The sequence below is a fragment of the Quercus suber genome, unplaced genomic scaffold, assembly GCF_002906115.3.
Source record: "Quercus suber isolate HL8 unplaced genomic scaffold, Cork oak 2.0 scaffold_247, whole genome shotgun sequence".
In the NCBI taxonomy this organism is placed as follows: domain Eukaryota; kingdom Viridiplantae; phylum Streptophyta; class Magnoliopsida; order Fagales; family Fagaceae; genus Quercus; species Quercus suber.
This window is the reverse complement of record NW_027069703.1, coordinates 823,910-837,734: the sequence shown is the minus strand read 5'-3', so window position 1 is coordinate 837,734 and position 13,825 is coordinate 823,910. Positions and strand designations below refer to the sequence as shown.

The following is a 13,825-nucleotide window of genomic DNA, read 5'->3' as shown; positions in this document are numbered from 1 at the left end:
CCACCGTATTCAATGCACTGCAACAGCTTTTCTGGCCGCATTTATGTGGAGAAGACCTCTGAACAGTGCTTCATAACCTACCGCCACTCACACAGAGAGGAAAAGAAGCTGCCTGACATGACAGGTACTTGAGCAAGTTCATGGATGGGGAGCACGTGGACGGTAGAGATGAGAGTGAGAGTGGCTATATAATAGAGGGAGAGGGTTTGAAACGGGGGACGGAATGTATGGGAAACTGATCAATAAATAATAAAAAGAGAGATAATCCTTTGCTGTGAATCCCTTGTCAACTCTAGTTCTTTGACCCATGCTCTACAAATTAATTGTCTTTGGGTTTACGTAAAGAAATTAGACCCTACACTATGTAATAGAATAATATTATATTTTTATATGATATATTTAATTCTTTAACGCAACAAGATAAAATTTAACAAACAAAGAAAACAAAATAAACAACAATTTAAAAAACAAAACTAAATCACATTAACCTAAAGTATAGTTTTAAAAAATATAAAAAATTATCAACCTAAAGTATACAAGAAAAATAAAAAATCCACCAAAAAGTTGAGAGAGAGAGAGAGAGAGAGAGAGAGAGAGAACTCTTTTTTGTGAGGGAAAACTATGCATAGAATGAAAAAGATAATAATAAATTTATAGTAAGATGGTGTGAATAAGAAGAGGCAAAAATAAAGGAAGATAAAGGGAAAGAGGAAGAATGATATTAATGTAGAGGGTAGTGGGGAGATGAAAAGTTAAAGGAGAGTAGGGACATAAAAAGGTAAGAGAGAGAGAAAGGTTGGAGAAGTATAAATAAAAAAAAAGGTTAAAAAAATTATAGAAAAATTGAAAAGAAAAAAAGATAATAATATGAAGGTTGATGTAGCTCAACTGGAGTATAGTAACAATAAATGTTATGCTTCAACTTTAAATATAATATAGATATATAAATGAATATTCTATAAATATTAACTTCAAATCCAGCTAACCGGTTAGCGGTGCAAATTAAGAGTCTCTTAAAAAAGGTAGTCAAAAAGGATTTTCAGCTCTTACCGCTTCTTTCCAAATCCTTTTGTTCTCAAATAAAACCGTTTTTTTAAATGCTGGCACATGGGCAGAAATAACAATAATCTAAAAACGATACACTTAGTATTGATCTATACTGAAACATTTTGAAACAACTCCAATATGATATTGACTAAGAGATTTCATTGTTTTATTATTATTATTTTTAATCAAAAAAATATATGTGTGGTGGGAATTTGGCATTGGACCAATTAATGAGATTGTAATACAATGATCAAGGATCAAGGCAGGAGAGTAAAAAAAAAAAAAAAAAAAAAAGGCAGGACTCGAGAGTAGCTGGGGTAGGTGGAAAGGGGAGGTGGAGATTCAAAATCACATGGTCTTCTACAATACTCACGGGTCAAAGACTCAAATGAAGAAGGGATCACACAGATTTCAGAATGAGAATGTGTATAGAAATGAAAATCAAGTTTGAAAAAGGTTTAAACGAAAGCGCAACAAGAGACCGTGGATGGATACGGTAGCTTTGGCTATAATCAAAACGATATTTAATTAAGGGTCTATTTAGATTTGTTTATTTTATTAAAATTGAAATTTTTTGCTAAAGTACTTTAGATAAATGTAAAATTAATTGAAATAGTATAGTGGAATCCATATATTGTACTAAAAAGTATAATGGGACCAATAAATAATAATAAAAATAAGTTGACAAAATTAATTATGCCAAATAGATACTAAATAGATTTTTTTTTTTTTAAGAATTAAATAGAGATTGAAATAGTGTGGAAATTGGTAATTGGACAAACAACAAAATGAAAAAATATATGATAGTGGTAGTTGAGTTCAGCCATGCTATTTGTTTATTCACAATTTACCAAAAAAAAAAAAAAACATGAAAAAGCTAGGCCCTTACCTACATTCATCAAGGGTTATTTTTGGCCTTTTTTTAGCCCACCATGAAGAATCTGATATGTGAGATATAAATGTTATTACTTTAGATTAAGCTTGGTGTGTTATTTTAGGATGAAAAAATTTTAGAGAGAAAAATTATATTGTCTTATTTGTATTAAATGGACATAGTCAAATTGTTGAACCATACAATTTCTTGTGTTGAATGATTACTTTTTTTTTTTTTTTTGCATCTCACAGATTTGAGAATTTGTGTATATTCTTAACAATTTTCCTTATCATTTTATGTCTAAAGTTGATTGATACATTTTTGGAGAATTTATTGAGTTCTCCTGTTGGACCATATATGTTTTTCGTATAATCAATAAATAAATCACTTTGGGTTTTAGGCTTTTAGCGACTCTATGGACTTCTTAAAATTAGCAAATGATAAGATACATTTTTTTATTGGTTGGAAGGATCACGTGACCGTTCTCCCATTGCATTGAATAATTTCGCCCACTATTGAGGGCAACTCAAAGTGCAAAGGCGTGGGTCCGGTGTCAAACACTTTATCTGCAGATTTTCTTCTTTAGCTGACAGATATCTAATGTCATTCCGATCAAATTACTTAGGAAACAAGTATTGCTTTTATAATTTTTCTATGAACATCAGAATATTTTTTGTTAACAAACTTAAACATTGAAAGCAGTTGCCATAAAAATATATTAAAGGTTAAGGTTAGTAACTTGGAATCCTACTCATTTGAGGTAAGAAGCAATAGAAACTTTTTAAGAAGCAGTGGGTGCACCAATAATAGAAAATGAAGTATCACCAATTCTATATTGACATTGAGAAACGATATTCCACCAATTCTTTTATTAACATCCCACAGAAATTTCATCAATCAGTAAACAGAAAAATATAAATGTGACTTCTATTGACACCTTCTTATACCATATCAAAAGAATTTGAATCAGAATCTCTCCCTTGCTGCTATTATTGACTATTTATATATCTGTTTATTTTTTCCAAACTTATGTACGATCTGCTAACCAAACAGACCACCTAGTCGTCTTGTGCAAGATACTTTACAAACAAGCACATATACACCATCAACATTACAATACCTCAATACCATCATCTTTTATTATCTCAGGGTTGTTGTCAAGAAGTGTAACTAGCGATCTTGATTTCCTGTTCCGGGCTCTGCCCGCTTCTTTCAACAACTCCGATAACCTCCTCCTCTCATCATCCACATCAGGATTTGCTGTTCCAAGCTTCTCTTCTCTCATGCCAACAACATAGTCCAAAATTTCAATGGCATCGTCCAGCCTGTAAAATCCATAAGTTGGAAAGCAAAATGATATTACAAAGTATAGGTAAAAGAGAACCAATGCTTTGATTATATGTCTTACAATGTAACATTGTGTGTTTAATAACCACTAAAATGAAGCGAAGTGAGAAGACCACAGCTAAAAATGCAAAACAACAAATATTCACATAAATGATAAATCACTTTGCTAAAATATAATGAAAGAATGGTACCTGCCCATTGCATCATAAGTTCCAGCAAGATTACTATAGACCCCTAATGTATCAGGATGATATGGCCCATATTCCTTTTCCAAAATATTCCTTGCTTCTTCAAAAAGATCTGCAGCCTTATTTATCGCATAGCGCTGCACACAGGCAAGTCCCATTTGGTTAAGAGCAATCCCAAACAGAGCAGATTTCTTCTCTCCACTTGCCCGGAACTTCGTGATGGCACTTTCCAAGGTGTTATGGGAGTCAGAATAGTTCCCCATCATATAATACATGACGCCCATTTGAGCCTCAATTCCAGCAATTGTACTTTGTTGACCTGGGGTGTCACCATATATTTTCAAAGCCTTTTTAAGTAACTTGAGTGCCTTCTCCAATTCATTCATGGATTGATAGATGGCAGAAACATCAATAAGACCACTGGCAATCTCTTCTGAGGGGATCCCAGGATTAGGCTTTCCATAGATTCTGAGTGCATTTTCACAATAAGATTTAGATTCTTTAAACTTTCCTATCTTGTGGTACAAGTCAGCTAAACGGACAAAAACTGAAGCAACGGCTGGATGATTCTCTCCTTTGGCTGATTTAAAGACTGTGAGTGCTTTCTGATAAGAAAAGATGGCCTCATCATACCGAGCCAAGGATAAATACTCATCTCCAATGCTGCAATCAATTGAAGCCACATCTATTTCCTGCTCATTGGCTGCCATGGCCATGCTTGCTAAAACATAGTGCTCAAGAGCAGCTTCATAGTCTCCCTTTGCATCATAGACAAGTCCCATGAGTCTCCTATCTGCTGCTTCTTCAAGAGAAGCAGGAGAACCATTCTCCCTGTGGATGTCAAGGGCCATCTGACAAAACTTCTCAGCCTCATCAAACTGCAATGCTTGAACATGAGCCTCAGCTACATACCGACATGTTTCACCAACTCGAGGGTCTGTTTCTCCCAAAACTTGCCGTTGGATTTCCAAACCAGCGGTATAAAATAGTATTGAATTCTCAACCTGGCCTAGCATTGCATAAGTATCACCTAATTGCATGCATCCAGCAAACTTAGCTAGTGCATGATTTTGGCCATCCTCTATCACAGGAATATCAATCGAGCGCTCCAGAACTGGTATTGCCTCATTGTATTGGCCTAAGCTGCAGTATATTGCTGCCAAAACATGCAAACACATGACCAGCTCCAAATTGGGCTTCTCATTTGCACATATCTCAAACGACTTCCTTGCCCGAAGAGCCAGTTCAAGAGCCTTCTTAGGATTTTCACCGGAAGAAATCATATTCCTAGTTTGTTTAAGCAAGAATGGGCCAAGGTCTGGGTTGTCTAGTCCTGCCAAAAGAGGGTCCTCAACTCCATTCTGAAATTTTGCTCCCAATAAAGCAAAATTTCTGTGTCTTCTCATAGCATTTGCTTTTCTTGAATTCTTCTCTTGCCTTTTATCAATTGGAGGCCTTTCATGAGAAGAATTACTCCTGGGACGAGATTTTGGTGATGTTCCAGAGTCCAATGGCAACCGAGAAAGCTGCTTAGGACTACCGGATTGGCTTCTAGCCTTCTTTGTAGACTTTTTACCGACAGACCCGTTTTCTTTCTCTGGAGTCAAGTCACCTCTATTGCCATCCTTATTTTCTATCACCACCTCCTTTGTTACCTCAAATTCCCCTATATCCCCAACAAGGTGACGCAATTCTGAATCAATCCTTGATTCCTCACCATATGACAGAAAGCTACGCCTTGAAAGGGACTGATCAGAGCTCTGCATCTCACAGACATTGTAATACAGCTGCTCAATAGAGGTGTCGATCATGCCATCAATAGCCAGATCAAAAGAGTCACTATGAGGACTTTGTGGACTCAATGGACTTCTTGGAGAGCCTTGCTGAGTAAAGCTTTCCTTATGTGGTGTGTAGCTTCCATTGGATTCGTCTACTACACCATCCCCATGTAATGCATCCATAGCTAATCCAGGCATCGTAACTACTTATGTACTAATCAGATAAAAGAGAAAAACGAAAATGTCTATCAGATAGCATCAACAAACCAAAATTTAATGCAGTACTCACAAAATGCATTTCAACCATTTAACAATCCTGCATTAGAATTATATATATATATATATATATTATATTTCAAATTCAATGTCTCACTCAAATTTTTAAAGAGAGCATTTCGTATTAAGTTCATAAAATAACTCTGTCCCGCCTTCCATTTTGCACTCAAAAGATTCTTGTTGGCAAATTCTTCCATTATTAACTTCTATCCAAAAGCCAAATGACAAAATATTGAATTTGCTGCATCAAATTGGTTTTATACTTTTATTCACATACTGATAGAAAGAAAGCCTAGAAGAGAACAAAAGTTCAATGGTGTTAGTGGGGTCTCTGCAAAGAAGACTACTTTACAATTCCATGATCAAGAACCAAACCAAAGAATAACACATAAACACATTAAAAATATGAAACAGCCACACAGACACCAAACTTTAATAGCCAAAAATACGGATAACAAACTATGCTTGATATGGGGAGCCAAAAAAAGGAAGAAGATAAACAAGTCAACCTTAGAAATAAATGTCAAATGTACTTATAATTATTTTGAAACTCAAAAAAACTAGAAGATATAAACGGTAAGTATATGAGACATACCTTAATATTTTTGCCAAAGAAGGAGAAAGCCAAAGAGGTTCGCAACTTACAAAGTTGTCTGGGTGTTAATATGTACAGAAAAATAGAGAGGTATGGGGGGTGATATATGTGTCTTAGTATGCTTTATATATGAGAGATGAAGGTGGAAATTATGAGAGAAAGATGAGGGCAACATGGAGAAAAGACCACTAGAATATTAAGTTTTTGTGTGAATATTTACAGATAATATATGTATAGGTGTGGGGTTGCAGAGAGTTGGAATGTTGAAGCAATAAGGAAGGCGACTTCTCTCCCAACCCATCACTCTCTCTATCTCTTTCTCTTTGTGATTCAAAGGATATAAATCTAATTAATTAATTAACTAACTAAATCTTCTCCAAAAACATAAAAGAAGTAAACTAAGGGCAATAATTAAATTGAATTGACAAAAGTATTATTTTTTTTTTTTGTGACTTCTCTCCCTCTGCAGGTTCAAAGCAATACATAAATTAATTAATTAGTTAAATATTTACTCAAAAAAATGGTAATAAAAAATAAAATAAATAATTGAATGAACTAATAGAAAGTTTGAATTTCTTGTGTGTGACATGGCTCCCTCTTTTTGTGATTGTGAATTTGTTATACAATTTGTGATACATACATTATTAATTTATTAAATATTTTAATCAAAACAAAAGGGAAACAAGGTAATAAATAATTAAATATGAATTAATAAAATTATTGAAATTTTTTTTAATATAGTTTTGCGTGTGATGTAGCTAGTTGGCGGGATTAACGGCCTTTTAACGTTAAAAGGACTCTGGAAATGTTAACGTGACAGCACTCTCGGTTTGGGAAGTTTCCATGAAACTTTAATTTTTGATTTTTGGCTTTACCACGTGGCAAAAGAAATTTTCAGCTTTTGTCTGCTGTGATCTAATGATTGGATGCCTTTGCGGGTACACGTGGACCACATCCAGCCGTATTTGGGCTGTTTTTTTTTTTTTTTGGGGAAGGAGCCACCAATTTTCAAAATCTAAAGTGGGGCCCAAACATAAACAAAAGGGGCCCATTCCATTGTAGGCTGTAATATTTATAGATCACAAATTATTTCACAATATTTTTATCACAACTTTGACGTGATAAATTGTGAGTAGATAACCATCATTTATATATGAACTTATAGTTTTTTTTTTTTTTTTTTTTTTTTATACCAATTACACTTTATCACATCACAATTTTAACCATCATTTATATATGAACTTATAGTTTTTTTTTTTTTTTTTTTTTTTTATACCAATTACACTTTATCACATCACAATTGTGATAAGAAATTGTAAAATATTTTGTGGTCTTAGAATATTTTCACATCACTCAAAAGGAGGGAAGAAGTGGGCTCTTTCATGTTGGTAAGAAGAGTAGAAGGGAAAGGAATGAATTCTCTTTTCTTTTGGACTCACTATTTTGGTTTTTTCTAATTTTAGGAGGAAAAAAGAAGATTAGAGTTTTTTTTTTTTCAAATATTTATTAGAATAATATGATGGAATATTGGAATTCTTTATTACACCATTTAACTTGATTTCTCTTTAACCAACCAAACAACCAAAGAGAATATAACTTTTTTTTTTCCCTCCAAAAACATGGTGTGTATCATGCAAGGGATTCTTTTACTTTGGCAATGATTTGAGGGCAAATGGATTAATTATTACTTACCTATCAAATCAATTTTATTGTCAAGGAATACTTTGTTCTAACTTTGTTTTAGCTCTATTGCTATATATTTTAAAAGCTAGACCATATAATATATAGGTTTATTTAATATAATTAAAATCTTTATGTGATTAACATACATGAATAATTTGATATATTTTATCTTCTGAAAGACAAAAGTTATTTTTACTTTAGTAAGCTCTCGTCATATCAACTTCTGTTTGTTATTTGGTGGTTCCAATGTGAGGAATTATTATTCTCACAAGTCACGCCAGAGTCTGACAATGTGAGTTTAATTTTGAGATAAACTTCATAAAATGGAGTAACGTGAAAGAAACCAATTATGATTTGGAAATATTACTTTTGTGGATTATCAAAAAAATATTACTTCTGAGTTTTTTAGCAGCCCATAAACACAAGCTTGAAAGTCCAATCTACTTCGGCCCAAAAACATGTAGCCCAATGGGCTCAACTGCCATATGAAATACGTTTTCAACTTTAGGGTATGTGTTTTTATTCATTTTATTTTATTATTATTTTTTCTTAAAATGGTGTTTTTAACTTTAGTGAATTGTACTCGGGCGAAAAATGAAAACAACAAATAAAAGAAGATTGGGCCTCCACGAAGTTACCAACCTATGAGATTTTGGGAATTGAAGTTGTTGAATGAAATGAAAATGATGTAAAAATCTATTATACACCCTTGTTTTTATATTTTCCATAACTTTTTTTTTTTTTGATAATTGGATAGTTACAATGAAGAAGGGGAATTTGAACTCTTTGTTTCCAATAGAAACACTAAGAAGTAAGAAGCATAATTGAGTTCTAAGACTCTTCTTGACCATATGTACCATAATAATAATTATAGAAATTATTAGTTTTTTTTTTGATGAAATAATATATATATTTTTGAAAAAGTTTCAACTTTTAGTGTTCGTTTTTCAAGATAATTCTTGATCATCAGACCAAGACACCAATCAATTTTTGGTGTAAGCGGAGATTGAACCCTAGATCTCTTATATAACTATTAGAAATTTTACCAGTTGAGCTAGCTTGAACCTACTATAAAATAATAAATTGAGTTACAATTATGCATTAAAAAAAAAGGCCCATTATTCGATTCATATGATTGCAACTTTTTTGAGGTCAAAAGGTGAAAAACTAGGGAAATATGCCAACTACAATAGATACTCTTGCTACTCTTATTAAAGAGTAGACAAGGAATGACATAAAAAAAGAAGAAGAAAAAAAAGTAGACAAGGAATCCATTTAGGGTCATCAAATGAATTCATGACAAAAATAAAACTAAAAATGTTATTCGGCTCCTATTATTCAACTAGACTTGAAGACAAGAAGACATACCAAGGTCATTGATTTATAATTATAATTAACATTATCATATATAATTTGTAACCACAGTATATTTTATTGGAGCAATACCCAGCTGTCTAGTGGTTAGGACCCAAAGTTGAGAATTTTAGTCAGATGTGGGCTTGGGTCCAAATTAAAGTACCCTACTTGAGGAACTTGATAGAAATCTAAGCGATCGCCAGGGCTTGATAGAAATTGAAGCTTAAATATGTTGCACAATTATTCAGCAAACTTGTATCTGAAAGATATAAAAATGGCTGGACCAATTGATTCTACTTAGGACAAATCAATGTGAGTAGGTGGGTCTAATATCATGACAGGGAATCTAAAATTGATACACCAACCAACTATTAAACTTCAAATATGCCTAAATTTCTATTCAATTTCGATTGAACTGTCTCATCTTCAACTGCAAGAAGAAGACACCACCCACCAGAATTAAATAATAGAAACCAAAACGAAAAAGATCGATGCAGGCAATTCTCAGTCATATGTCATATTCAAAACTAAACTGCTAAACTTATATTTGGATGGGAGTTTTTTTTTTTTTTTTTTTTTTTTTGGGGATGGTATATGATGTAGCTTCTTCTCCCAAAAAAATAAAAAAAAAAACCTAGTTTCTATTCATTTCTTCAGAAACAAATTAGCTCCTATTCATTTGTTTACACTACTTTTAAAAAAATTGGTACAGTTCCTTAAGTCTTGACTTTATTATGCTAATTCTTTTTCCTCTTGGATGAATGAAAATGTATTGATGTGTAGAGAAAATTTGAGGAATAATATTGGGCTGGGAAGAACCCTGACAATTCTGATTATAGTGGGTCTTTTTCAATCGATAATGAAGTGAAAAAACACTCTTTAACTTAGTATGGCTTACTACTAATTTTAACCAACAAATCAAGGTTCAGTCCAAGCAGTTAATTAGTTAATTAATTTCAAGTAAAGCAGTATTCATGGATAAATAGTAAAGCAAGTAATAAATTACGAACACCTGCACACAAGGACATGTAACATGTTCATAGAGTGAAAGCCTCCTAAACGTTAAAAACATTAACAGGCAAGCCCAAATCATCAAACGCACATGCTATACTTTTCTTAAAAACATGTAGCTAAAACATTAAATCAAATTTGCAGGAATAAAAAAATTATTTTTATAAACAACACAATTTATTCCAAACAATTTATGCTAGTCAAGGAAAATGTTACCTAATTACCTCAAATTAATGATGCCTACTTTATTATTATTTTTAGAAAGAAAGATGTAAGTTTTATTAAGTAACAACAACCAAATTGGCTTGAATTATAACAGAGTTGTGTGGTGGGACATCTTCCATCCACATTAGAAAATCTGTTGACATGAAGTACTTATCTCTCAAGATTGTGAGCTATAGAATAGAGTTTCCTTAATTTATACTATGGAAAGACTGTAAATTTTTTTGCATCCTGTAACAAAAGTCCAAAGGAGGCCTAAGAGAAAGATTCGTCCTTAAATATTCCTTTTAAACTTCTCTAGAATTCTCCAAACTTAACTTAAAATCAATCTCACATCAATTCAATTAGTCAAGAGTATCCAAAATATTATACTTGGTGTTTTTCTAAGTTCTTTTCAGTGATATATGGTCATTATCAAAGATTAAAGAAACTTGCGTTTTCTGTTTTCCTATCAATTTTATGAAAACACTAGTATTATGCCTATGCGATGCATGATTTAATCAAAATTTATATGTAAACTATAAAATAGATAATAAAAACAAATGATTATTTTACTTTTAAGTTATATAATGAATGCATATTGTGTAAGACTAATGTATTATAAAAGGCATATAATAATAATAATAATAACAACAATAATAATTGAATGGTAGATGGTAGATAGCTTGTAACTAATATGAAAGGAGATACCTAAAATTTAAGGCTCAAAATAATATTTAAATGGAAAAACCTTAAATTTAGTAATTAAAAACTATCCAAAAAATGATTGAAAGCATATTTAAGTGGAAACATTAATTCAATAATTAAGAACAATTTAAATTAATAAACATTTAAGAATTTGAAGTAGAGAGACTTACATGAAAATTTAATTTTTGTCCTTGAAAGCAAGGGAGAAGACACCAAAACTTGAGTGATTTTCACCCTACCAAAAAATTATAATAAACAAAGAGGATATGTATAAATATATATATATATATATAGATAGATATAAACTTCAAGTTTTTTTTTTTATTTTTTTATTTTTTATTTTTTGGTTGAGAAAAACTAAGAGTTAAGACATTGGTAATAAGTTTTCATCCACAATTGAAAATATAGCATTGAGATATGATGAGAATTGAGAAGTTATACCTTTCAATAGTAGGTCATTTTTGGCCTGTGAACAGTAATCTCTATTATTTGATCTCAACCTCTCTGTGTAATTATTAACAAAACAAAATAAGTAGCACAAAAAAGAAAAAAGAAAAAAAGAAGAAATCCTTCTTAGTATGATATTTGCTATCTAGTTCACCTAAATAAGTTTTTTCAAAGGAATGATAAAGCTTTAACTACGAAGAGATACAATATGCTAAGCAATAGAGAATGAAACTTAAACTACAAAGAGAATAGTAGACCGTTATGCTGTAGCTTCCTAGTTAACAATATGAGCAATACAATCTATTATATCTTTTAATTAAGCTCTAAAACAATCCAAGTGTTGTGAATACTGTGCAAGAATGTGTGCTGAAAACTCCAATCTATCAAACTTGTTACAACCATCTTTGCATCTTCACTGATATGCCCCATCTGTGATATGTTTTCTAGGACCTCAGAGTGCATATATAAAAAAGTTGATAATAACGATTAAATTTTGTGTCTATCTAAAACATTGTCAAAGCATTAGGGTAAACTTTTAGAATTGATTTAATAGCTGGAATTAAAATTTTTTTTCCCTTGTAATGAGCACCACATAAAGAAAATAAATCTAAAGCTTCTAACCACAAAATTAAACTTTAATTTTATGCATGCTTGCATGGGATCCATATAAAGAGTATAAAAGAAGTGACGAAGGGAAAAAAATCAACAATATATGCACAAACTTCAAAAGATTAGGCAGAATACAAAAGGCTTTGAAAAAACTGCAACAAAATACATATAATAGATGATTGAAGCTAAGCAAGTTCATGTGCCACCTGATTGTTTTCTAAGATTGAAACCATGGCAAGCCATGAAAGATGTTCTGTATCATGCGTCCAAGAGGCCCAATTGATTCGTTGGTTTGACCGCTTGAAAAAGCTATGTGCTCCTTGCTCTTGGGCGAAATAGATTTCTACTTTTAGTGCAAAAGCCTCCGTTCGTTTTCTAAATAGAAATAGATAACTTGGTTTTCTAGTTTCAAAATAATTCTAGCAATAGAAGAGTTCTAGATATATTTGGAGATATTTATGATTTTAACATTTCAGATTGATTAGCCCTCATTGAATTGTTCTTGGAGATAAATATGATTTTAGCATTTCAGATTGATAATCCTCCATCAAATAATTCTTTATGATCTAATCTAAAGTTGTTGATAAACTTGGAGACGGAAAGGAGAGTAAAAATTATTGATAATTCATAAAAATTAAAATTTTTATCATCTTAGAAATTATAGGAGAAAAAGATAAGGACAAAAAAATATATATCTATTTTTTGATTTTGGGGTTTGTTGATAACATTTTAGATAGACATAACTGTTATAGTTATAAATCAAATACTACTTTCTTTCATTACTTAATTTGTCATATTTATCTAAAAAATATGTATATATCTATTCTTAAAATTTAAAAATTTAAGAAAATTTCTGCAATTTGGTACCTCCACTTGGCACAATCACGTTGTTTGAGCTCAACTTTTATTATATATAATAATATGATATAATATGATATGCTATATTTTGGAACTAAAAGTTCAATTTGTGTTATCTAGTAGATTCCAGTTAACTCAATTGATAAAGTTTCTGATAGTTGAATAAGAGATCTGGGGTTCAATCCCCACTTATGTAACAACTGATTGGTGTCTTGGTATAATGATAAAAGAGTTAACACTTAGAACGGACGCCATAAGTTGAAACTCTTTAAAAAAAAAAAATTTGCATTATCCACGAAGACATTATATTTGCCTAGTTGTAAACGTTGTTTAAAGGATTGAAATTTTTTTAGTTGATTCATGTTGCCGTCATATACGGAAATAAAAGATTTATTAAGAATTCTAAAAGATCGAAATGAACACACAGGATTCACTCTATATAGTTGTTGTCTTACCTCACGGTTCCTGATATTAATGACCAAACCATTTGTCTTTCATTCAATGTGATATAGGGCCCGTTTGGTCATAGAGTTTAAAAATTGTTGTTTAAAAAGATGTAAAAAGTATTGTTTAAAAAGTGTTGTTGAAAAATGTATTTTTATTGTTTAAAAAACAAAAAAATGTGTTTGGTCATTAAATTTATATTTTCATCTCCTCTCTTTGACTTTTTTTTTTTTTTTTTAATCTCATTTATCTATTGTTACAAGAAAAAATTTATAGATATAACAATTATACCTAGTTTTTCTATCCTCTAAAAAAAAAAAAGAATAATAAAAAAAACCTAGTTTTTCTAACACCAAATCTTTTGTGCCATAACTTTTTTCATTGTTATGATTTAGTAGACTTT

General features: G+C 31.4%; 1 protein-coding gene across 1 annotated transcript; it reads right to left on the bottom strand.

Moving 5' to 3' along the window:
- Positions 1 to 2,730: 2,730 nt before the first annotated feature.
- Positions 2,731 to 6,314, bottom strand: LOC111997065 (protein KINESIN LIGHT CHAIN-RELATED 2). The gene is made up of 3 exons (XM_024029114.2): positions 6,106 to 6,314; positions 3,460 to 5,448; positions 2,731 to 3,246 (listed from the first exon to the last, which is right to left on the bottom strand). Exons 2-3 carry the CDS (start codon positions 5,430 to 5,432, stop codon positions 3,033 to 3,035), a joined length of 2,187 nt encoding a protein of 728 aa, XP_023884882.1. The 5' UTR covers positions 5,433 to 5,448; positions 6,106 to 6,314; the 3' UTR covers positions 2,731 to 3,032.
- Between the last annotated feature and the right edge of the window lie 7,511 nt (positions 6,315 to 13,825).